Source organism: Gigantopelta aegis, chromosome 2 (assembly GCF_016097555.1).
Source record: "Gigantopelta aegis isolate Gae_Host chromosome 2, Gae_host_genome, whole genome shotgun sequence".
NCBI classification, from domain to species: Eukaryota; Metazoa; Mollusca; class Gastropoda; order Neomphalida; family Peltospiridae; genus Gigantopelta; species Gigantopelta aegis.
In genome coordinates this window covers 13964012-13989562 of record NC_054700.1, presented here as the reverse complement: position 1 = coordinate 13989562, position 25551 = coordinate 13964012, and the positions used below count along the sequence as shown (strand labels likewise).

At 37.7% G+C, this 25551-nt stretch overlaps 1 protein-coding gene across 3 annotated transcripts in view; it reads right to left on the bottom strand.

Moving 5' to 3' along the window:
• Positions 1–9043: 9043 nt before the first annotated feature.
• The window catches only part of LOC121381580 (chitin synthase chs-2-like), a 35315-nt gene continuing 18807 nt past the window's right edge, over positions 9044–25551 (bottom strand). For all 3 annotated transcript variants that reach the window (XM_041510915.1, XM_041510922.1, XM_041510929.1), the window contains 6 exons: positions 21701–21806; positions 17382–17535; positions 15911–16129; positions 14323–14470; positions 12910–13110; positions 9044–12159 (listed from right to left, as the gene is read on the bottom strand). In XM_041510915.1, the coding sequence (XP_041366849.1) occupies positions 10310–12159; positions 12910–13110; positions 14323–14470; positions 15911–16129; positions 17382–17535; positions 21701–21806 (2678 nt within the window). In that variant the 3' untranslated portion in view covers positions 9044–10309. The remainder of the gene's footprint in view (positions 12160–12909; positions 13111–14322; positions 14471–15910; positions 16130–17381; positions 17536–21700; positions 21807–25551) is intronic.

Here is a 25551-nt window from a genome sequence, read left to right as displayed (position 1 = left end):
GGGGAGGGGCGTCTAATCATGCTGCCCCGAAGAGCAATATATATATATATATATATATATATATATATATATATATATATATATATATATATATATATATATATATAAAGATAGTTCATTTGAGCAGAGTGGTTCGATTCCCAAAACGCCCCTGCACATTCATCTGTTGTCATAAGACTACTTTTGCATGTTCGTTTAGTAAGGTATGTATCCGCTATATTTGTTATGCACTATGTAGGACTCAATATTTTAGTATAGCAGCGTTTGCGATAGTAATCTACATAATAATTGTAGCAGAATTAGTGATAGTAATCTACAGAATACTTATAGCACAATAGTATACATTGTGGTTAGCATAAATATTATTGTATGCTTGGATTTTACCTGTAGGCACAGAACATACATACATGTATTTATAATATTACAAAGGTAAGTATTTGATAAAAATTAATTCAGGTAAGTTTTGTAATTGCTATTTACACACACATACACACACACACACACACACACACACACACACACACACACACACACACACACATATATATATATATATACACGCACATACATACGCACATACACACGTATATATATGTGTGTGTGTGTGTGTGCGTGCGTGCGTGCGTGCTTGTGTGTATATATATATATATATATACACATATATATGTGTTTGTGTATGTGTGCGTGCGTGTTTGTGTATGTGTGCGTGCGTGCGTGTGTGTGCGTGTATGTACACAACACGTATTGTGAAAGACAAGATGAGATATATGTACGGAGGGATAGGAGAAGGAGAGTCGGGACAAGACACAATATTAAAGTTGCACTGCTGTCATGCTGTTTAAAGAGTTCTACGTGAAATCATTTTACCAAGACCAAACACACATCCCTGACGATCTGGTTCAGGCTAACCTCTGTCTATTATTTTCAGGAAAATCGACACCAGCAGAGCTTTCTATCTGCATGGGGGCAGTCACAGGGCGTCTATTGATGTCTGACAGCTCGAAACAAGTCGACGAGCAAGCGAGACTCAAGTCTGAAGCCAAGCAACAACAACGGACAAAATAATGCTTCCATAAATTAAGAAGGAAATTACACAAACAGCCGAGATTGGCCACGTGTCGCAAGTGATAGTGTTATCTCCCTTGGTCTTTTCGACAACACTACCGGTTTTTTACGTTAAAAGAATCAGTTGATACTTTCCGTGTAGTTATTTGGTGGGAAAACAAAGAAACTATACAAGGTATTGTATTCCAACTGTAACAAAAACAAATTTGCTCATCATTGCGTTCTGTACAATGTTATCATGTGTTTGTAAGAGTGTTTCGTCACTGTATGAAATCGTGTTTCATTAATGGTTCTGTATTATATATAAATAACACGGTACATTTAGTATGATGCTGAGAATGCTATCAATATGATTATTCCTCTGATGAATAATAATATTATTATTAATCCTCTACCGGAATGCCTTGAAATATTCACCTGAAATTTTGTGTATAGTTTTACCATGTACTGTTACAGATCAAGTTTGACTTTTATATCGATTTACCCATTTTTGACGGAGTTATGGCACTTGAATTTAGGAGATACGAAAAACTGTTAGGCCCGGTAGGGGACATGCATTGCTTTAGCAGTACTCTCATAATGCTTATTATTATTATTATTATTATTATTATTATTATTATTATTATTATTATTATTATTATTATTATTGTTGTTGTTCTATTATGTTTATTGTGTTCAGTACACGTTACCATTTTTCCTTCTTCTAAAGTTATATATGCTCGAACCGTTAAATATATTAATATTATTTATTTATACAAATCTTTCAATATACCCCCTCGCCGAACACGATACAGTTCAATGCTAATTTTAATACAAAAATGTGTTTAAATAAATATCACATATTATTTTTAAAAAGATTCTTATAAATCAAAGCAAAGATGTACGTATATGTTGGTATTGGGAATACTGGAGTGGTAGAAGAAATAGTGGACATGTAGCGATTTTGATTTAATAGGACCCCAGCACATTTAAAACTGTAACTGTTAGGAGTCTAACAGAAATTTCGACACTTGATCTGGTAAATGTGAAAATAAATTGGCTTAATTTGCGATATATAACAGCGAATACACATGACTAGTTCCCTCGAGTGGTACTAACTAAATACACATGATATAAAATTCTATCCAGGAACAGAACGCCCGTGCAAGATCTTTTAAAATGTGCATTTTCCATCAGACAGTATACCACATACCACTGCCATTAATATACCAGACTAAAGTTCAGCCAGCCGCTTTTCGCTAAATGTTTGTAAACTGTTTTGACTGGTTCCCGAAATGGTAGTTCGGTTTAACGTGCAGCGTTAGCGACAAACTGCTGGTTGAACTTACCCCAGATGTATCTGATGAAACGGGAAGTCCGAGATGGGCTTATATACCACGGGAAAATTGACTCCATGATCCCTCGAATACCTAGTAAATGTGATTTGTCTGCAGAAGTAGCTATTGACAACCATCCAAGTTTCTTTCATATAAATATTAGTCATATTCAATGCAATGCAGGTCTACAAAACTACTGTTGAACTATATAAAATACATGGGTTTCAATGCATGTTGACTGACGGTGTAAGAGTCAACAGGGCATAGGTCAAGATAAGGACACCACCGTTATTTATTAATTGAATTCCATTTTACCCATAGCGAAATCAGTTCTGTTTAATAGTAATATTGTGATATGGTTCAATGTTATAATGCATGCCCGAGTTTTAGGTTTTAAATCATTACATGACGCTGAACCGATTAACTAGATTGTGGTCAAGTAGTTTCAAATGAGATGTTCTGACTCTGGTGCTCTTGTTGAACATATATGTTCTGAAAATAATTCTGGAATCATTTTAATTAATTCTAATACTGTACTCCTCTCTGTTTATGCATGCTCTCAGATATTATGTTGTTAGTGGATGTGTACAGCTACCACTGAGGTGGCCTCAAATATCTGCTACATAGATGAGTTTAGTCTAGTCAGTTTTAAATGCATGTACTTAGATTGTAATGAGTCATTTTCTTATTATGTAAACAGCTGTTAACTAAAACAACGTCTGTAAGAACCGATACTATGGTTGAAATATTCAGCCTATAGTCCGTCCCATCATTCTATAAAAATGTTTGGGTTTTCTTTTGTAAATAATTTCAGTTTGGTTTGACAAAATTAAAGAGTAAAAGTGTTTTGGCCATAACAAAAAATTACTATTTGTGTGCCATTTACAATTCAGTCGGCTCAGAAATAAATAACTTGTAGTAAATTTCTTAGTATGAAAAAAGTCGTTCTCTGTGGGACGGACTATAGATAAGTGTAGACTTGTCAAGTCAGTGGTTTGGACGTTTCGTGTTGCAACCGATAAATTGGATGAAATGGCTTCATTCAAGATGTGTTTAAGCCAACCATTTTTTCAAGGCTGGGATTGCGTTGTTTAGCTTCCAATTTATCTAACTATACGTTGATTGATTATCCAGTGATACAACGCATGTTATATTAGTCTGAATGCTACAAACTGATTACAAGTGCATGGTCGAAGTGTGGTGTGATCTTTTAAGTAGATCATCCACGATGCTCATTAATTGCCAGTTGATAAAGACATTAACACCTTCAGGTTCGCAAATCTTTGCAAGATAGAACCCAAAGGATGGCTGGACAAGCTCGTTAATGTATAGTCACTATCGGGCATTTCGTATATCGGAGGACAGCCGCTCTCCAGGACAATATACTCTTAGTATTTCGTAAATATAGAAATATTCAGGATGTGAAATGTGAAGGATGGATGAAAAATTAACAGACCATACTGCTGTGTTGTTCTTCAAGGAGCCATTCTTACCTTTCTGTTGAAGCGATGGATTCTCTAATAGATATGTGTGCACTTGTAATATAAAAACAGGCGGCAACAGATGACATTACACGGAGCTGGATTTAGATTATATATTTTCACGAAAGAACGTATAAGATATATATTGTTTGTGTGTATGCGTTGATATCATTAACAACACAGACAAGATATATGGATGCTTTTTCGAAACAGTTTTATGTATCTTGGTGTGATTTGAGTAAATATTTTGGCGAAAATAATACGTATAGGAAGAAAGAAAAAAACAAAGGCTATTCTCTTGGTGTGTGGAGACCCTCTCCAACATTACTGTTTTGAAGTGTGATTTAACATAAGATCTTTGTTACGCCTAGGAGAAGTATGTGAATCCTGGAAGTGTCGAAGAGTCAGCGTGGCAAGTAAGACCACGTGTCCTTCTTCCATTTGGAAGAGGATCCAGAGGGGCTGGTCCTTTCTGGTTTTGGTCATTTTAAAACTTGACAAATATCATTCCTGACATCCGTGAGATGAAAACTGTGTCGTGAAACTTGGTATGGAGAACTCTCAGTTTCAGCGCTCTGTGACCACATTGTCTGAATACTGAACAACTAGGCTCACTGTGAGATGGGATCTCCAAATTCTCTGAACCTGGATAGACAAATGATGAAATCTTTTACATTCAGGGTCGCACGATCGTTAATATACAAGATAACCCAACGGAATATTGCGTGAATATTCTCGATAAATATTTTATTCCCCTGCTACGTAGTCGTCAAATTCTACTTTATATCGATATTTTTTGTACACAATTTAATTATGGCAACGTAGCTATAAATCGGATTTTTTTTAGCTGTTATATGTTTGCCCTCTGGGCTATTTCTGTTTTAGCCAGTGTACCACGACTGGTATACAAAGGACTGGTATATCAAAGGCCGTAGTATATATATATATATATATATATATATATATATATATATATATATATTAAGCCACATAATATGTGTGACTCTTAAATTTCGTACTGTCGTGCGACCCTGACTTTAAAAATCCAAATGATGATGTTCACAATGAGTGTGCTTCATGTTGAGTCATCTACACAATTCTATGTGATTCCTCGATGGACCTCCACGATGTTTGTACTGAATGTTAATAGTTTGTTTAAACAATTACCAGCATCTAACAGTGTCTGCATCGAGTGTTGTGTTACTGGAAGAAGCTGGTGGAGATTCCCCTACTAGCTCAGTTACGTAGACCATTAGATTCTCCAACGAAGATTCCGAAGGTCTGAATTCAAGGAGTGGATGTTGTGTTACATGCTATACATTTATATATTATTGTTATATTTTTGTAATATGTTTTATATTTTGTTAGAAGCGTTTTGTTCTATTTTGTTTCCGATGTCAGTTATCTTTCTTTTTTGTTATTGTCAATTTTGTCTTCCGCTGGTTTCTGTTTTGTTGTTAGTACATTGTGTTGTAACCAGCGCCATTTTATTTTTACACGTATTTGGCATGCACGATAAACTACTCATTTCGTAATGTTAGTTTCTGTTTTAACACATTTTATAACGGTAATGCACCCTTTGTATTCTCTGAGCAAAATGTTTAACTGTGTCGATAGATGGCATGATAATGATGTCACATAATATCCTTAATAAAATTAATTAAGGGTCAGTATGCTTTTGGTAATTCTTTCCTAGTGTCACATTATTTTAATACATTTTAATCACAAATGTCTTCTAAACATTGTTTCAGTAAACTGCGATAATACATGCAAAAATCGTGCACACGATGTGGTTTTCGTGCATTTATGAAAACTACTGAAAAAAGAATAAGCATATTGATTTATTAATCATCGGCTATTGGATGTCAAACATTTGGTCATTTTGAAATATAGTCTTAGAATGGAAACTCGCTACATTTATCCATTAGTAGCAAGGGATCTTTTATATGCACCATCCAACAGACATGATAGCACATACCACGGCCTTTGATATATCAGTCGAGGTGCACTGACTGGAACGAGAAATAGCCCGATGGGCTCATCGACGGGGATTGATCCCAAACTGTCCATCAAGCGAGTGCTTTGCCACTGTGCTACGTCTCGCTCCCGGGATACTGAAATGCGCATTCGGCTAGGATTTGTTTGCACTATGGTTCATAACAATACTTATCATTGTGTTCACAATAAATTGTTGTTTAAATCATTAAGAATAGGAACATGCCATAACGTCGAGATCTTACAACGTAAGAATTTGGCTTTTGTTTAACGATAATTAAAGGAAAATGCCGAAAATATATATTGTCCCTTAATTAATTTTGTTGAGTATATGTAAGGTTGTGTCTAGACGAAAGTGTTTTAAAAGGACATACCCTAGTTTTTAAACACTAAGGAATATTTTTGACTACTAGAGCCATTTTTGATAAATAAAATCAGACATTGTTTACATTTTATAGTTCAGATTATCCATTTCCGTACATTCGAAGTGTTTTTGGTCGTCCTAGTGTTTTTAATATCATAACATGCATTTCTCATATTTAAAAAAAACACGCACGTGCATCTGAGAGGTAACAGTTATGGAGTCGAGTTTTAGTCTATTTTTAGAGGGTATTTCACAATTTCAAAGTAACAGACACATGTTTCACTCAATTATAACTTTATCCAAATGTGGTACAGGTTTGTGGATTAACTAAACTTAGTGTTACTTTCCATGGGCTGAAACTAGGGTCTGTCCCTTTAATTTCCATGGGCTGAAACTAGGGTCTGTCCCTTTAATTCCCATAGGCTGAAGCTAGGGTCTGTCCCTTTAATTGCCATAAGCTGAAACTAGGGTCTACCCCTTTAATTCCCATAAGCTGAAACTAGGGTCTACCCCTTTAATCACTACTGAAACACATTTATTTTAACGTCGCTGCTAGTATCCAAACGATTTGCTTCTCAAATAACATTTTAGTAAAATGTTAATGTTAGGATTATTGACATTTATTTTTCTGTGGATTCGGGAAAAGCTAAACATCCGCAATCAGAAAAAAAAAATCATAAGAAGAATAAGCTTATCTATGCTACAACGTAAAAAGACAAACGCACATACTAAAACACACAGACAGGTTATTGTAAAAATTAATGAACATGTCTACTGCTGTTTCTTTGTATATTGATTTTTTTTTTTTTTGCTTGTAAATAGTGTACATAGCTTAAAACGCCACTGTGTATTCTGTCGCTTGTAACATATATGTGAATATTGTAAATATAAAACTAATTTGTAATAAAAAGTCGCAATTTGAATTTTTGTTGTTGTCTGCTGTACCTAAGTTCAGAATACATAGCATCTGTTCAGTTCAACTTCATATGGAATGGAATTTTCACTCGGACCGGCCTCGGTGGGGTAGTGGTTAGGCCATCGGTCTACAGGCTGGTAGGTACTGGGTTCGGATCCCAGTCGAGGCATGGGATTTTTAATCCAGATACCGACTCCAAACCCTGAGTGAGTGCTCCGCAAGGCTCAATGGGTAGGTGTACACCACTCGCACCTACCAGTGATCCATAACTGGTTCAACAAAGGCCATGGTTTGTGCTATCCTGCCTGTGGGAAGCGCAAATAAAAGATCCCTTGCTGCTAATCGGAAGAGTAGCCCATGTAGTGGCGACAGCGGGTTTCCTCTCAAAAGCTGTGTGGTCCTTAACCATATGTCTGACGCCATATAACCGTAAATAAAATGTGTTGAGTGCGTCGTTAAATAAAACATTTCTTTCTTTGACTCGGAATGGGGCTGGATTTATCTCAGTCGATTGAGTGCTCGTTTGAGGTGCTTGCGTCGCAGGATCAAACCACCTCGGTGGATCCATTCAACGGATTGGTTTTTTTTTGTCGTTCCAACCAGTGCACCACAACCGGTGAAAGACCATGGTATGTGCTTTCTTGTTTATGGGAAAGTGCATATAAAAGATCCCTTCTTGTATTTTGGAAAAATGTATCGGGTTTCCTCTAACGACTACGTTCAGAATTACCAAATGTTTGACATCCAATAGCCGATGATTAATTAATCAATCTCCTCTAGTGGTGTCGTTAAACAAAAACAAACTTTTTCACTCAGAGAAATATCACCAACTGCTCTACATCCACGTCACAGCGCAACCATGTTCGAAAGACGTAGCTCAGTGGTAAAGTGGTCGGTTTGGGATCAATCTGTCAGTGGGTCTGGTTTAAACGGCCATTAGAACAGTCCGATCAATTCTACGGATCATACGCCTGCCTTATGATGAAATGAAGGATCTGCGCACCAAAAAAGTTAGTTTAGTTTAACGACACCACTAGAGCATATTGATATATTAATCCTCGGCTATTGGATGTCAAACATTTGGTAATTTTGACACACAGTCTTAGAGAGGAAACCCGCTACATTTTCCATTAGTAGCAAGGGATCTTTTATGTGCACCATTTCATAGACAGGGATATCACAGACCACGGCCTTTGGTATGCCAGTCGTTGAGTACTGGCTAGAACGAGCAATAGCACAATAGGCCCACCGTCGGTGGCTGCACACGTAGTTGGTACAACCTTAGAATACGCAGATCGTTTCTGAAAGTTATCAATTTAATCTTGTTATTGATAATTATCTAACTAGATAAACGTATCTAACTACTGATATAATTTAAAAATCTGAAGTTAGTTGAAAGTATAACTATACTATAATTAAGACAAACGAACAGACATACGAGTAAACTATTTCGGTTTAATATTATACCACGAACCAGCATGGAGTATAATATGTATATATACATAATATAAAATACAAGAATATCTTATATCACTTTTATGATGTAATATACATTCTCATATGCAATCAGTGAATGTAAAGGATATGTATGACAGACTCACTCTCTCTCTCTCTCTCTCTCTCTCTCTCTCTCTCTCTCTCTCTCTCTCTCTCTCTTAATTTCTTTCAAACTTTCAATCTCTTACTGTCAATATCTCCCTCTCTCCCATATTTCTCTCTCTCTCTCTCTCTCTCTCTCTCTCTCTCTCTCTCTCTCTCTCTCTCTCTCTCTCTCTCTCTCTCTCTCTCTCTCTCTCTCTCTCTCTCTCTGACTATTAGGCCAGCCTTTTTTACAATATATATATATATATATATATATATATATATATATATATATATATATATATTATATATATTTAAAAAAATACAGAACACACCCGTTGAAATGCCGTACTGGTTAATATCAATCCAGTGTCATCTTCCACTTACATAGTTTCCTCCCTAGGACACATGTTATCATCTTCGTCTGGCGTACCTAAAATATAGTTTCAGGACGTGCCTTCCTATAATTACAGTTGACGAACAATTGTACATTTTGAATTTCATTATACATATCTTTTATGAAATGAGGAACGACTGGCAAGCGATGCTAATATGGCATATCCTATATTGTCCGTGTGCCGTTCAGTATTCATTCATCCATCAGATTAAAATTTCACTATCATTAACGACAATGTGAGCGAGTTTCTGGCAGTTTGGTGGACTTTGAGCAATCAGTGTTATTCGTCTCCCAGTACATCAAAATAACCGGCATGGTCATTCCATTTCTGTACGTCATAATCCTCTTTATTTGTACTGAAAGACATTTGCCGTCTGCAGAATCCAAAGTCGCTTTGGATCCATTCATAAAGGGCATGCAAGCCGCTGAAGAAGGATATAATGCGGTCAGTATAACCTTTGCCGTGTTGTTACACAGTATAACTGACCTTGATATCTGTCTCATATGTTGTCTTCACGACTAGTCATCTTTGATTGATCTGGTACTAAAATAATATTGTCTGCATCGTCTTGATTCGTTTGAATTCGAGTATTAGCATTATTGTATTGAGTATTATTGCTTGCATGGCTTTAACACATTTGACTCCCTTTTGCAAAGTTACTTTTTCTCGTTTTAACCTGCTGTCTACGTGACTCTAGGTTATTTTTGCTGTTGAATGTCTGAGTCTGCATACATTTAAACATGCTCATATCCATTGATGGTCAAGGCATGCCAAGCCAGGGTTCAACCTCTCACTTTGCAACTTGCTGGATCCGAGGCAGGATCTGTAGGCAACATGACACTAAACCATGTTGTTCCTTTTCTCATCTGTTATCTCCATCATCGTAATTTTACTTTTTCGTTTGCATATTATAGTTAACATGACACTAAATCACTTTTCCCTCTTCCCACCTGTTGTCTACATGACATTAGGTTAGGTTTTTTCCCCACCTGTTGTCTACATGACCTTAGGTTAGGTTTTTCCCTCACCTGTTGTCTACATGACCTTAGATTAGGTTTTTCCCTCACCTGCTGTCTACATAACTTTAGGTTAGGTTTTTCCCCACCTGTTGTCTATATGCCCTTAGGTCAGGTTTTTTTCCCATCTGTTGTCTACATGCTCTTAGGTTAGGTCTTCCCTCTGTCGTTTAGTACCTACATGACCCTGATCCTCTTTAACTGCTCTCTATCATGCTCCATTGTCCGAGTGTAAAGTCTTTGCCGCATTTCGTGTTCCTTGACTGGCCCCTTGTGTTTGCTGTCTACTCGTTGCATCCGACTGGAGCCCTTGTAACGCAGCGAGTTCTTGTGATAGCTCTGCATAGTCCTCAGATTCTGCTCAAATATCGTCTCTAATATTGGAACTCCCGCACTCCGCGACTGACTTCTTAGGCGCTTTATTGTGTCACTTCTAACACTTCTCAGAGTTTCGAAATAGTCATCGCTCCCTCTCGTGGAAAACATCTCTTCTCCTAATTCAGGGTCAGAGAAGGTCGACGAGTAGGCGTCGTCGTCATCATCGCCGTAGTCGGGATCCGGTTCCATGTCTGGCTCCAGTCGCTGAAGTCGTCGAGTCTCGTTGAGAACAAACTTGGCAAATTCTTGTTCACTGTGAGACTTCTGGAACCAGTCCACTCTGGTGCTCGACATTAGATGGAGGAAAGTACCCCACCGATGTACGAGCATGCTGAAAAACTGAAGCAGCAAAACCACAGCAAAAATGGACAGAAACAGCAACGACAGTGGTTCGTACTTCTTAATGATGTAGAAGTTTTTCAGTTCGCTTTCCAGACCCTGGAGTTGCAGAGTAATAACGCACCACAAGAAATTTAAGAGAAAGTATATAAACACGACATTATTTCTGAGCAGTTTCAGGTCCGTTTTGATCTGTTCCTGGTGCGATTTGTCTTCGTCTAGCGGATGCAGATACTTCTTGATGGTGAATTTCCAGAACTCCAGTTCCTCGTCGTCAATCACCTCCACGGCGCCGTGCCCCAGCTCCTCGATATTCAGCCAGAAGGGCAGGTCGGGGTTTGGTTCCCAGCCGACTGGAGTCCGCGAGAACGCAGAGTCTCGAGAACTGAGCGTCTTGTGGACGTACTCACACCTCGTGTCCATCGTCACTTCGGTTCCTTCCTGCTGCTGCTGCAGAGCATTGGACTCCATCTCATTCTTCAAACCCATAAGACTTCTCGTCACCTCACGAAGCTCCTGCACAAGAGCCACTAAGCCCCAAAGACTGAAAAAGGTCTTGCTTTTCTTCTTTTTCTTTATCTCAGCTTCTCTATCGGCGGCTTCTTGTTCTTGTGGCGTCAACTTCTTAGGCATTTCTCGCGTCCCCCACGAAACGTTGTTGAGATTGCAGAGATAGTAAACTGTCAGCAGAATAAATGTCGTGGGCACCACGAGAAAATACAGAGCTCCGTACACGAGACAGAACAGCTCCTGAGGATGCAGCAACCCAGCAACGACAAATATCACCACCAATCCACAGAGAAACACAACATTCGGACTGTTGAAACTTTCCGTAGCTATGCTGATGATGGTTCCTACTGTTGCTATCATCATGACCACAGTGTACAGAGCGGTCAGCACGGCCGCTATGGTGATCTGAAGGGTGTTCTTCTGAGTCAGACAGATGATGACGTAGAAGACAACGGGAGTCATTGACAACAGAAAGGACCACCACACGCTCAGGCCTAGCACGGAATGGAACGAGCCGGTGATCATGAGGATGACCGTGGCTGGAGCTAGGACAGTGGACGCTATCAGTATGAACTGGTAGAAGATGTACGGCCTGCTGATGTTGTCGTTCATCCGGACAGTCTCCCGCCACGACTCGAGCAGATCCATCAGGTTGGCCAGAGTCGAGGGCGACCACCGTCGACGCTGGTTGAAGAACTCGTTGAAGGTTTCGGGGGCAAAGGTCAGAGCATCTGCACCGGCACAGTAGTCGATTCTGTGGCCTTGCTGGAGAAGAAGAGTGCACAGCCAGCGATCTTCACCTAAAACATATCAAACATCTCAGTTGCACAATCGCTGATATAGACAAACATTTTGATATTATGGTCTTATATATACAATGTATTTAGACAAATTGCGACTGACCTAGCAGGCATAACACAACAATATTCAAGTCCCACGTTGGCCCATGCTTATTCTAGAATCTACGCTCCACACACACACACACACACACACACACACACACACACACACACACACACATGCACACGCACACACCCACACGCACGCTCGCGCGCAGACAGACTATTTTAAGAGAGAAATTATTCTCGGTTAATATTTTTTAATCATTACAATGGGTTTTAAAAAATATTATTATTGTATCTATCAATCTGAATATATGCTTATCACAGACTGTTTTAGCAGGAATGCAAGATAGTCAACTTAATCAAATCCAGAGCATTAAACTCTTCAGAGAGACACAATTATATGTCTGTACAAGACAGATATCAGGGACATATCAGTTACTAACAAGAACTCGTGAGTCACTACCAAAACCAATGGTGACACCACATATAGTCCCATCCTACAAAAATGTTTTTTATAAATAATTTCAGTTTACTTTAACGTAAAAAGAAAAGTAAAAGTGTTTTGGAAATACAAAGAATATATTATTTTTGTGTGCAATTAAAAAACAACAATCGGCTTAGAAATAAATAAATTGTTATAAATTCCATAGTATGAAAAAATGCGTTCCCCGTGGGACGGACTATAACTACACTACCGCACTGTACCTTGTTCAAACTGAATGTAGTGTCTAGCCTCCGTGGGTTTCGTCGTGTACATCTTGAGAACATTGTCGTCCATCAGCGCAGAACCTCTAAACAGACTGAAGCAGCCCGGACAGCACAATACGCAGCCGAACACGTGCTCGGCGGCCTTCTGCAGCCAGTGACCGATAGCGTACTCGAACTGCTGGTACCACACCATAGGACCTGAAACATATAGAGGGGACATTTATGTTGATTTTTGACATAATTATAAGTTCTATATCTCATCGAGTCACTGGCGTAGCCAGGATTTTAGATTGGGGAGCGTGGGGTGGGATGGGTGGGGGGGGGGGGGGGGTCGGGGTAACCCACACTATGTATGTATGTAGGTATGATTTTATAAATTTAATATAGTACAAAAATGAAAAAAGGTTCAATTGGGGGGAGGGCATGGCCCCTGTACATGCATTCATTATCGACTGATATTTACCTCCGACAGACAAACTAGCCAAACTACTAGTTTTAGGACGGCACAAAATATACTGCTCCTTATACAAATACATTTATCAATGCAACAAATAGTGTCAAAACAACAGTAAAAGTCATTAAAATTAAGTGCTAGAATATTATGCTTTTTATGCAAATTTAGCTATTTACCAATGTAGCTTAACTCAGTCTGTTTGCAGGGGGTTATTATTATAGAATACTACACCAGCTCTCAAAGCACCACAGACAAATTTGTTTAATATCCATTTATAAACATTACTTTTTGTTTTAAAAAAAACAAAAACATATACATATCATTTTAAGTCTGCTACGTTCACATCTGTATACATTAAACCTATTTATTACTCCAGCAGGCACTCATATAACGGGGAAAATAAAAATCATAATTTCTCACTGAGAATTTATGATGCATTGGTCTAACGAACAATGCTACTGGATGATTTGACGCTTACAAACCAATGACCTTGTCGGTACTAAATATGAAGTCATCACGATTTGGCAAACGCACACATTGATGTCATATAGTTTAAAGAGTTTGTGTTTACGGCTGTGTGTTTTTGGTGTTAAATTTATAACAAAAAGTCATTTTAATGTATTTCATTATAGATTTTGTACGAGAAGAAAGAGAACTTTTGTTTTTGGAAATTATCTATGAACGTGATTACAAAGTTATAGCAATACTGAGAACAGTCCCAAAAGTTGTTTATATCGTTTCTATACATGTACGTGCATGTGTCGAAAATAAAGGCTTTTAGAGTAAAATAGCTCAGGTAATCAATAGAATAACAAACTCTGTACCGGTTATTATCAAATTTATGTCCCTCGTGAAATTATTTTGAGAAAAACTGAAAATTATTTCACTCTGGACATAAATTTGGTAACTGGAAACTCGTTTATTATCCTCTATACAACTGACGGTGTTGTTCTCACCTGATCCGATGGGGTGGATCCTCCCACAGACCGCGCCCACTTTCTTGTTCTTCTTCATCCTGTCCATAAGCAGCTTCACCGACTCGGGCCGGAAGTCGACGTCACCATCAAGACACAGGATGAAGCAGCGTTCAGCTTTCTGTAGAATCTGAACACAAAATGCATTAAAATTAGAATCACGTTTTCTTTGTGTGGAGGGGGTACGTAGGTTGGTGGTACAGCGCTCGCCTGATGCGTGATCGATCAGGGATCAATTCCCGTCGGTGGGCCAATTGGGATATTTCTCGTTCCAGCCAGTGCGCGATATAACCTTAAACCAAATATGTTGAGTGTATCGTTCAATAAAACATTTCCTTCCTTCCTTTTTGGGATCGATCCCCGTCAGTGGGCCCATTGAGCTATTTCTCGCTCCAACAAGTGCACCACGACTGGTGTAACAAAGGCCGTGGTGTGTGCTATCCTGTCTATGGGATGGTGCATATAAAAGATCCCTTGTTGCTAATCGAAAAGAGTAGCCCATTAAGTGGCGACAGCGGGTTTCCTCTCTCAGTATCTGTGTGGTCCTTAACCATATATCCAACGCCATATAAAATAAAATGTGTTGAGTGTGTCGTTAAATAAAACATTTCCTTCCTTCCTTTTGGGGGAGTTTATTGATGCATAGCAGTTGCATAAGATCGAGTAAATTTCTCTCAAAAAGTCACTATAAGTAAATAAAGAACGTATCTGCATTTTATTAAGTTTTTAAATGAGAATATCCAAGTAGAATCCACTAAACGTACTTACACCGGAAGAGAGGTAATAATGATCATGAACTAGCATGTCCCAAATTATTTTGTGTCGCCAGAAAACAGATCAAGGAAAAGCTTGAACATTTGATACAATTCTTTCAGTTTAACACTAATTATCCTGGGAGAATTGCGGTAACTTTACTGAATAATGTCAATAACATAGTCTCAATAATTATAGGCTTTCGGCTGTTGGTCGATCTTAAAACCATATATGCAGTCATAATACATTTTGTTCAGGCAAGGCGGAAGCAAGTCGACATTGCATTCTACAGGTCAAATTCAGCTCTGTCTTAAGAATACCTATCAATAATATCTTTTATTGGGAATCCAGCCCCCACCCTCCCTGCTCCACCGTGCCTGTTGTTTAAACCAATCTCAATAATCTAAATTATTTTAATTGAACAAAACATTTCTATATTTACTCAGGTCGAATGGCTAATGCGGCTCGGCAGAGTCTCATTGTCTCATTGTCTAATGGTCTCATTGTCTAATTGTCTCATTGTCTCATTGTCTAATGGTCTCATTGTCTGATTGTCTAATTGTCTAATGGTCTCATTGTCTAATGGTCTCATTGTCTAATTATCTCATTGTATCATGCCTAATGATCTCATTGTCTTATTGTATCATTGTCTTATTGTCTCATTGTCTAATTATTTCATTGTCTAATCGTCTAACTGTCTCATTGTCTACTTGTATCATTGTCTAATTGTATCATTGCCTAATTGTCCAATTGTTTAATTGTCTCTTTGTCTAATTGTCTAATTGTCTCATTGCCATGGACAAGACTCGTCTCTTACCTGTTCATACTTCTCCGGCGGCATCCTCATCAGAAGAGTTTTCAGGGGAACCGACTTCTGTTTCTGACCCTTCCTGCTGTTTCGTTTCTTCCTGTTTCTTATGGAGTTGTTGGGGAGCTCTGGGGAGTCCGCCGCATCGCCGTCACTGTCCGTGGACGTCTTGTTGGATCCACGCCCTCCCAGCAGGCGAAATCCAAGCAGGTAGTACATGTACATACACTGAAAGAGATTACAGCCAATATAACAGTTTATTACACTTTAAATGGACTAGACCGAGTCTGTAACTACTGTGCAAACAAATCAGCCAGTAAAGCCTTTTCAATGATTAAAACTGCAATATGCCGACAAACACTGTTATCTCGATGATGAAGAGACCGAACCAAATAGATCGAGATAACGGTGTACTGCCATATGCCATATATACCGTTATCTTGATGATGAAGCGACCAAACGATATAGAACTCGATAACGGTGTACCAAGATAAACAAAATGGTCTTTAATCGAAATATGCCATGGGACTGTTGTTCTCTTCAAGATATCTGGAGCTAATGAGATAACAGAGGTCGAGATTACGACGTTTGGCTGTATTTACTCTTCCAGTTTATAATATGAATATCTGTCTAGTCTATGCATTTTCAGTCAGCTTAACATAATTTTTTTTTTCTAACAAATATAAATTTAAAAAAATAATAATTAGGTCAAAGGGAGCATAAAATGTATTATTCGAGATATCTGAAATTGTTTTGTAGTTTTTATTATCCATTGTATAATCTACGGTTATTTCAAACTCAGAACAATCCCTTTTATTCATAGTACATGTTTATATTATGTTACAACATTAAATATCATTAGTTTTATTACATAAACATATTTGATGGTACACTGCAAACTTTGACAATAAGTCACTGATTTCTTATGGTAGTACTAAACCAAATAATTTCCGGCTGGGTCAAAGTTCGAGGTGCACCCAACTTTTAATAGAGAAGTGAACACCACAAGTCCTGTGATCGGTGATAAATGTGAGTGTGCTGGGTGTAAAAAAAAATAGTTTCATCTGGGTAAAAAACAAATATGCAATTTTATTCCATCTAGTACCACTGTGTCAAGTAGCCTTGTGCTTGAAACATGTATGGGGTAACTGTAAAATAAAGTACTCGAATTTTGTGCGGAACTAGGGTAGTCATAGACGCTACTCGTTATCTCAGAAATGAGCAGCTTGACCCCCAATTATGATTCACTTTAAGGGTGAGGGGTGGTAGTATTTATATTCGTGGCGTTTATGTCGATTGATACGCTGCAGGTAGGAGTTTTAGCCACATATGTTACTATTGTCGTCTATGGGATTTGATTTGGTAGTATACACCCTTATATGCTTGTTTTTAAGAGCCGAGCTTCACTTAAACAATGTATACACACAAAGGTTGCAATATAGACTATATCGTATTGATACGATATTGGTAGAAGACATACCTGCGACCACCTCTTCCTGTGTCTGATCTTGTTTTTGTTTTTACAGTGGATGATGAGCTGCGTCTGCCCTGGCATCGTCCACACCAGCCTCCCCCCGTACGGGGTGGGGATCTTTGTCGGGGGAGGAATCACAATGGGGCCCTTCACCACAGACCTGTGAAGGATTATACCAATACATTAAGACAAACATACCAGTAAACAGCACTACGGCGTGTTCAGTAGGGCGAGCGCTCGCAGACAGTTTGACTGGTTTTCATCATATCTAATTACAGTCATTTAAACGTAAAGGTCAGTCTGAAATTTTACTCATCAGAACTGTTCTTCGTCGTGACATAATTGATTAATATAACAGACACGTGTCGCGGTTGAAGAGACAAGGCATTTTGCGCATCGAGTCATATATACAGTTGAAGTTTGTTTTGTTCAACGACACCACTAGAGCACATTGATTTATTAATCACAGGCTATAGGAAGTCAAACATTTGGTAATTTTGAAATAATATACTATAGTCTTAGGGAAACCCGCTACATTTTTCCATCAGTTGCAAGGGATCTTTTATCGGCACCATCACACAGACAGGGTAGCACATACCACGGCCGTTGATATACCAGTCGTGGTGAACTGGTTGGAACAAGAAATCATATATATAGTTACCTTTGTCTGACTCCCAATAGCAGGTGTATTGTTCGTGCTGGAGTGTCGTTAAAATTCATTCATTCATTTATTCATCCATTCATGCATTCATTCATTTACGCATGCATATTAAAATATTATATTCTATAACGGCGAATTACATTAATGGTGTTGATATAGTTCTAAATATTAACTAGGCATGTTGTATTTTAAACTGTGTTTATAATAAAAAAACCTGAAGTTTAAAGATGTCTAGTCACACTGACTTTATTCTGGCCCAAAATCACAGGAAAGCAAGCAAACTGTCGAGTGCGTTTTTAAAATTTGCAAGTCATCGTTGTCATTCACTCTTGTTGCGAATGTCACAAATAGAACCTCTGGGTGCAAAGCTACCCTACCCACATCACGATTTTCTTGAAATACCGACTGAATGACCGACGGCCCGTCCTGGGGATATTTTATACGCATAACAGGTCTTAAAGGTCCGTGCCCCCCCCCCCCCCCTCTCTCATTCTCTCTCTCTCTCACTCTCTCTCTCTCTCTCTCTCTCTCTCTCTCTCTCTCTCTCTCTCTCTCTCTCTCTCTCTCTCTCTCTCTCTCACTAACTATTAACCACTCTTCTGGACATGTACAGATATACACACAAACATCATGTAAACTGAAACTTTAATTAACACAAAAATCCCATCATAGCCAGGACAAAATGGTCAAATTGATGAGCAAATTTAGTAAGCTGTTCTAATAAGCAAGTCTACTACGGTACGGTCATAACGAAAGGTTCACCGAAGAACGGGATTTACCGGGGAACACTAAAATCCCGAGGGTGATGATGCATACACATACGTCCAAAGTGTTGTTGTTTTATTTATTTTTAAAACTTTTATTTTATTAAGTGCGCGCGTGTGTGTATGTATGTGTGTCTGTGCTTAAAATTAAATTTCTTTGCCGTAACCACCAGTCAAATTTAACAGATAACTGCCGTTCTTTTCTTATACTCTATTAGTCCGTGTCAATGTGTTTATTTCATTAAGATAATGGTTGTCTAGTGTGTACAAGACCAGGGCTCCGTTCCACAAAGCTATCTTAGCACTATTATCGCCGTAAATGCCTACTATCGCCTCCTTAACTTTGTTCTACGATCGCCTGCCCGTTCCACGACGCAGCGTAGCTTACTATCGTCGTAAATTACTGTGAAAATTTACAATAGGTACGAGGCAGTTGTAAGCCACTAACGTAGCTGTCAAATGGCAGTTAAATGATGATTTGGTCATTTTTTTAAGACGGATACTAACTTTTTGTATAAAAATGGGTCTAATATACACCAAATACCTTTTATAAAACTCTGCGTTTGATAAAAAACATTCTAGGCCAAGCGACCTTTACATGAAAATAATCTCATGTCTTATGCATTCGGCAATTATCGCTTAGCAAATAAACTGACCAAGTTACTTCATGGATGTTCGATACCAATGAATACATCCAAGATGTTCCGAAAAGTCGGTAATCAATTTATTATTTAACTAATTCGTACTTCTTTGCAAAGAATATATTAATCATTAAAGGGGCACTTACGACTACCATAAGGTTGCTTTGTGGAACGGCTGTAAAGTTTACGGTGCCACTTGTAAAATTCACCGTAAGTCACTACAATTAAAGGGACATTCCTGAGTTTGCTTCAAATTTTAAGATGTTATCGACTAACAGAGACTTTTTAACGACTGTAATTACATATCAAATATATTTTTCCATATACAATATTAGTGGCTGTATATTAAACGTCTTTCTGATCGTTCTAATATTTGTATTGGTTTAAATTTCATTTTATTTCCTAAAATATTTTTTTTTCGTATAAACGAAATTATTTGAAGAGAAAATCCAGTTTTGGCTTCTAACAAACATTAAGACGACCAGAAACACATTGAATATACAGACACTGATATTCTAAACAAGAAAATATATTTATCATGTAAGTTTAATTGTAGAAGTATTTTATTAGTCGGAAACATCTTACAATGCAGCAAACTCAAGAATGTCCCTTTAATCTTAGCTACAATTCTTTTGTGAAACGGGGCCCAGTGCAGTTCTTCTCTCAAATGAATACATGTTTTCTCTGCACGGGTACCTCAAATACTACTTCACACATCCAACAAATACAGCCAAAACCTATTTATAAATTTTACAACTTTTTATATATATACCATAGTGTTATTATTATTATTATTATTATTATTATTATTATTATTATTTGTATTACTGAAAGGGACATACCCTAGTTTTTAAAAACTAAGGCATATTTTTTTACTATTATAGCCGGGGTTTTTTTATAACTAAAATCATACTTTACTTAGATTTTATGGTTTAGATTATTAATTTCCGTAAATTCAAAGTGTTTTTGGTCATCCTGGTGTTTTTAACATCACAAAATGCATTTCTCATATTTTTTTAAAACGCACGTGCGTCTGAGAAGTAACAGTTATAGAGTCACGTTTTAGTCTATTTTTAGAGGGTATTTCACCATTTCAAAGTATTAGACTCATGTTTCACTGAATTGTAACTTTATCCAAATGTGTTACAGGTTTGTAGATTAACTAAACTTAGTGTTAATTTTCACGGGTTGAAACTAGGGTATGTCCCTTTAACTATACTGTGTCTCATAATTCAACAAGGAATGGCTTATGTATGTACTTTTATGTTTGGTGTATTTTCTACGTTAAGGTGAGACGTTAATAAATGATCTGTCTGTCTCTCTGTCTACATTATTTTAAACTAGTGTCAGATATGTACTCCCATACAGGCTTGTTTTAATGAAGTTGGTGCTCGTGCAGTACACTGTCGCTGGAGGCGATACACTGTGATTGATGCATTCACTGATTTATAGAGGTTTGAGGTCACAGTGATGGTTGATCCGCATGCGATTGCACACTTCCTGACCTCATCAGCTCTAAGTTCAGCCAACAAACGTTTCGCTAACGTTCGCGAACTATTTGATTGGTTCCCGACGTGGCCATTTGGTTTAACGTGAGGAGCCTAAATCAGCCTAGCGGTCGTTTTCCTGCTCGGTCTGGTTGAACACAGTACGGGGTAGTACCTAGTCTAAAGTAAGTAGGGCAGTAAAATAAGAATCATGCCTTGAGGCTAGTGGATAATTGGTTCGTCTCCTGATACCGCCATCCCCTTCCACCACACCTGAGCGTGTTTAACGACTCGTTGAGTAGGTGTAAAGTCACTGCACCGAATTAGATCTCAATAACCACTAACAACTAACCACTAATCCACCGTTCTGGACAGATGGTCCAGATATCTGTGTCTGTGCCCAGGACTGCGTGCTTGAACCTTAATTGGCTATAAGCACGAAACTAACTATAAAGTGAAAATGAAGTGAAGAATCATGGCATTGTAGTGTAGTATTCTAAAGCTAGATGAAAAGAGAAATTCTAAAATGAAAGGTCACTTTTCGTATTTTTCTGGCGACAATGATTATTGACCCTACCCACCCCCATTGGCGAATCCAGGATTTTATATTGGGGGACAAACCATACTGGGGAAGGGGGGCAACCCACACTATGTATGTATGTATATATGACTTTATAAAATGTAATACCGTAAAAAAAAAGTTTGAATGGGGGCATGGACCACGTGTCCCCCTCGCCCACACCATACCCCCACTAGATGCGGCCCTGCCTACCTGGCTGCGTCCTCCATGACCTCGACCAGCTGCAGGACGAAAGTGTTAGGTACGAAGCGGTCAGTCTCGTTATCATACTCGAAGGCGTCGTCAAAAATGATGTGAACTACAAGTGAATAAATTTGCATATCATTATAATGTGTTTAGTCGTGTTTTTGTACCAGTATTATTCAGTGTCATATTAATGGAAACGTCAACAACAAATTCATGTTTATAAATCAATATTCAGTGTAATATATTAATAGAAATACGTAAGTTTAACACACACACACACACACACACACACACACACACACACACACACACACACACACATTAAAATTCAATCTATATAAAAACTGTATATGTTTAAAAATGCAATAAATATTTCTACAAAGCAGAAACTTATTAGTTTCTAAGAATCCAGTGCAAGTGGGTCAGTATCTACCCAAAATAACTAGAACAAAAATATTATCCATACAGTTCAAAATGTATAGGGCAATATAATCAATTTGATACACGAAAATCATAAGGATTCCACGTGCGTTTCTATGGTTAGCGGCTGATGCACTGACTGCATTTGACCTCACATATTTCTGAACTGAACAAGACTTATTGTGGGTAGCAATGTTTCGCGGTCGGTTTAGGATCGATCGCTGTCGGTGGACCCATTAGGCTATTTCCCGTTCCAGTCAGTGCACCGCTACGGATATATCAAAGGCCGTGGTATGTAGTATCCTGTCTGTGGGGTGGTGCATAAAAAAGATTTCTTGCTACTAATGGAAAAATGTAGCGGGTTTCCCCTCTAAGACTATGTCAGAAATTACCATCGAATAGCTGATGATTAATAAATCAATGTGCACTAGTGGTGTCGTTAAACAAAACAAAGTTGTTGTTTTTTGTCAGTGTTACTCATTAACATTCATAAAGGGGGACGTTTTCCACTTGTTTAATGATACAGGTTATTAAAACGACGATTGTTCGTAGCAAACTATGACGATGTACATGTTTAAAGGGAATTAATTTTAAAAACAACTTGTTTTCAATCTAGTTATTAAATGTTGGTTAATTTTGACTGTCGTAATTTATGGAATTATTTCCTAAGGGTGCAACATTACAACGACGGTCCTTCGGTGACTCAACAGTTGAGTGAATGACAGACCAGAAAATCGGTTCTGTAAATTCAATGACGTGTTTCTCTCATCGTTGTTGTTTTTAACTGCACAGTGCATTGTCTCTCATCCCTCTGTCACATATAATTTGCACTCCCGTGGATTTGCACTTCCCAGTCAACATTACACGTAGAAGAAGCACTCCCCAGTGCATATTATACGTGCAATATACACTCCCCTAGTCTATATTATATATATATATATATATATATATATATATATATATATATATATATATATATATATATATATGCACTCCCTCTGAATAATATATGCACTCCCCCATTACATGTAGGCTATAATATTTTTTTTAATGTATTCAATATTCAACATATTAGTGGAGAGTACATATTATATGTATAATTATAACCAAAAGAGTGTAAATAATTCAAGGGGAGTGCGTATTATACGTATAATAGTAAATGGGGGAGTGCTAATTATACGTATAATAGTAAATGGGGGGAGTGCTAATTATACGTATAATAATGACTGGAGAGTGCATATTCTTGGGGAGTGCAAATTAAATGCTACACCGGGAATAACACAGTTCACAAAGTCGTTCATAATTTTTGTACGATCTTCGAACTCATTTAATAATCACTATGTATCAGGCACAATAATATGCGTGTTCTCCAACTAGGCAAAATGGGCTCTTCAAATTAAACGAGCACTTATCTATTTTGTTTTTAAACAACAAAATTTATTCCGTCTTTTGCATGGCGGATGGGATTGGTCGACAGGCATAAGCCTATATTAGGACCTTTCACCACAAATTTAGAACAGATATATTCATGTAAACAAGATGACTGTCAGTAGTAGCATATACATAACTGATTTATTTTAAGGAAACACTTTTACCTAACCGTGACTCCGCTAATTATGCCCCTATAGAACCTGATATACCCAGCTAGAGGGTCGATCTCCCTCCACCCCCACCCCACCCTCTCATAAACCATCGGAGTATTATTGGTCAGTGCTAAGTAGCCCAGTGATAAAGCGCTCGCTTGATGCGCGGTTGGTTTAGGATCGATCCCTTTGGGCTAATTCTCGTTCTAGCCAGTGCACCACCGATGTATATCAAAGTTCGTGGTATGTGCTATCCTGTCTGTAAGATGGTGCATATACATTGTAATTAACATCGTTACTAATGAAAACATGTAGCGGGTTTCCTCTAAGACTACATGTCAAAGTTACCAAATGTTCGACATCCAATAGACGATGATTAATAAATTAGTGTGCTCTAGTGGTTTCGTTAAACAAAACAAACTATAATTTTTTTGTCAGTGTTACACATGCTTCTCGGTCGTTTAACGATACAAATTATTAAAACGACGATGAGTGATTTTATATTGCTTTGAAAAATCCTGATTATATCCGTTGAATCTCACCACCTCTCCAAAAGAAAGGAAAGAAAATGAAAGAAAGAAAAAAGAAAAGAAAGGAAGAAAAAGAAAGAAAGAAGAAAGAAAGAAAATGAAAGAAAGAAAAGAAGGAAAAAGAAAGACAGAAAAAAGAAAGAAAGAAAAAATGAAAAGAAAGGAAGAAACAAATAAAGAAATAAAGGAAAAAAAAGGAAGAAAAATAAAGAAAGAAGATAGAAAGAAAAAGAAAGTAAGGAAGAAGAAGAAAAAAAGAAAGGAAGAAGAAGAAGAACGACAAAAGGAAAGAAAGAAAACAAGAAAGAAAGAAAGAAGAGAAAGGAAGAAAAAGGAAGAATGAAAAGAAAAGAAGAATGAAAGAAGAAAGAAAGAAAAGGAAGGAAGGAAGAAAAACATGAGAAAATTTAAAGAATTGTGTTTGGTACTAGTAAACGATGTGATGGGGCAAGGAGGTTAGATGCATGTTTCGTGATACAATTTTAATGGGGAGGATCGCACACATGTGAATAGGGTCAAGAATTCCAGCCCCCATGTTAAACCCAGCCCATTCATCAGACGACACTAAACCTGTTACTGGGATCATGACAAGATTTGTTTTTTACTGTGAAAACGTTTCTCCGCATGTCCCTCCAGGGCAGATATACCAATGTCAAGGAATACATCAAAATGTCACAGGAAGCGTTTTGTGCTTACACCGCTCATTCTAACAGTACAATACCGGGTAAAGATGCATAGTCCTTTAAAAACATTGCACGTTAGTTAAAGTTTGCTTTTGTTTAACAACACCACTAGATCATATTCATTTATTAATCATCGGCTATTGGGTGTCAAACATTTGGCAATTTTGACAGTCTTAGAAAGAAAATCCATTTCCATCCTACAGACAGGATAGTACATACCACGACCTTTGATATGCCAATCGTGGTGCACTGGTTAGAATAAGAAATGGTCCAATGGGTTCACCTACTGGGATCGATCCCAGACCTACGGTTTGGCGTGGACCACAATACAGATGATGCCGGTGTGTTGTTTTCCTTCTTCTGTTTTAATTGTTCTTTTAGTTGTTTTGTTACCGTCGTCGTTGTTAGTGGTAGTGGTGGTACTGTTCTTATTTAATGGTGAGATTTTTTTATTTGTGTTATTGAAGGTTTTTGTTGTTGGTTTTCATTATATTTATTTTATTTTATTTTATTTTATTTTATTTTATTGATTGTTTGTTTGTTTGTTGTTGTTGATGTTTTAATACAAAGTAAGCTTTAAAAAGAAATAAAATTTAAAAGGACATTCCTGAGTCTGCTGCATTGTAAGATGTTTCCGACTA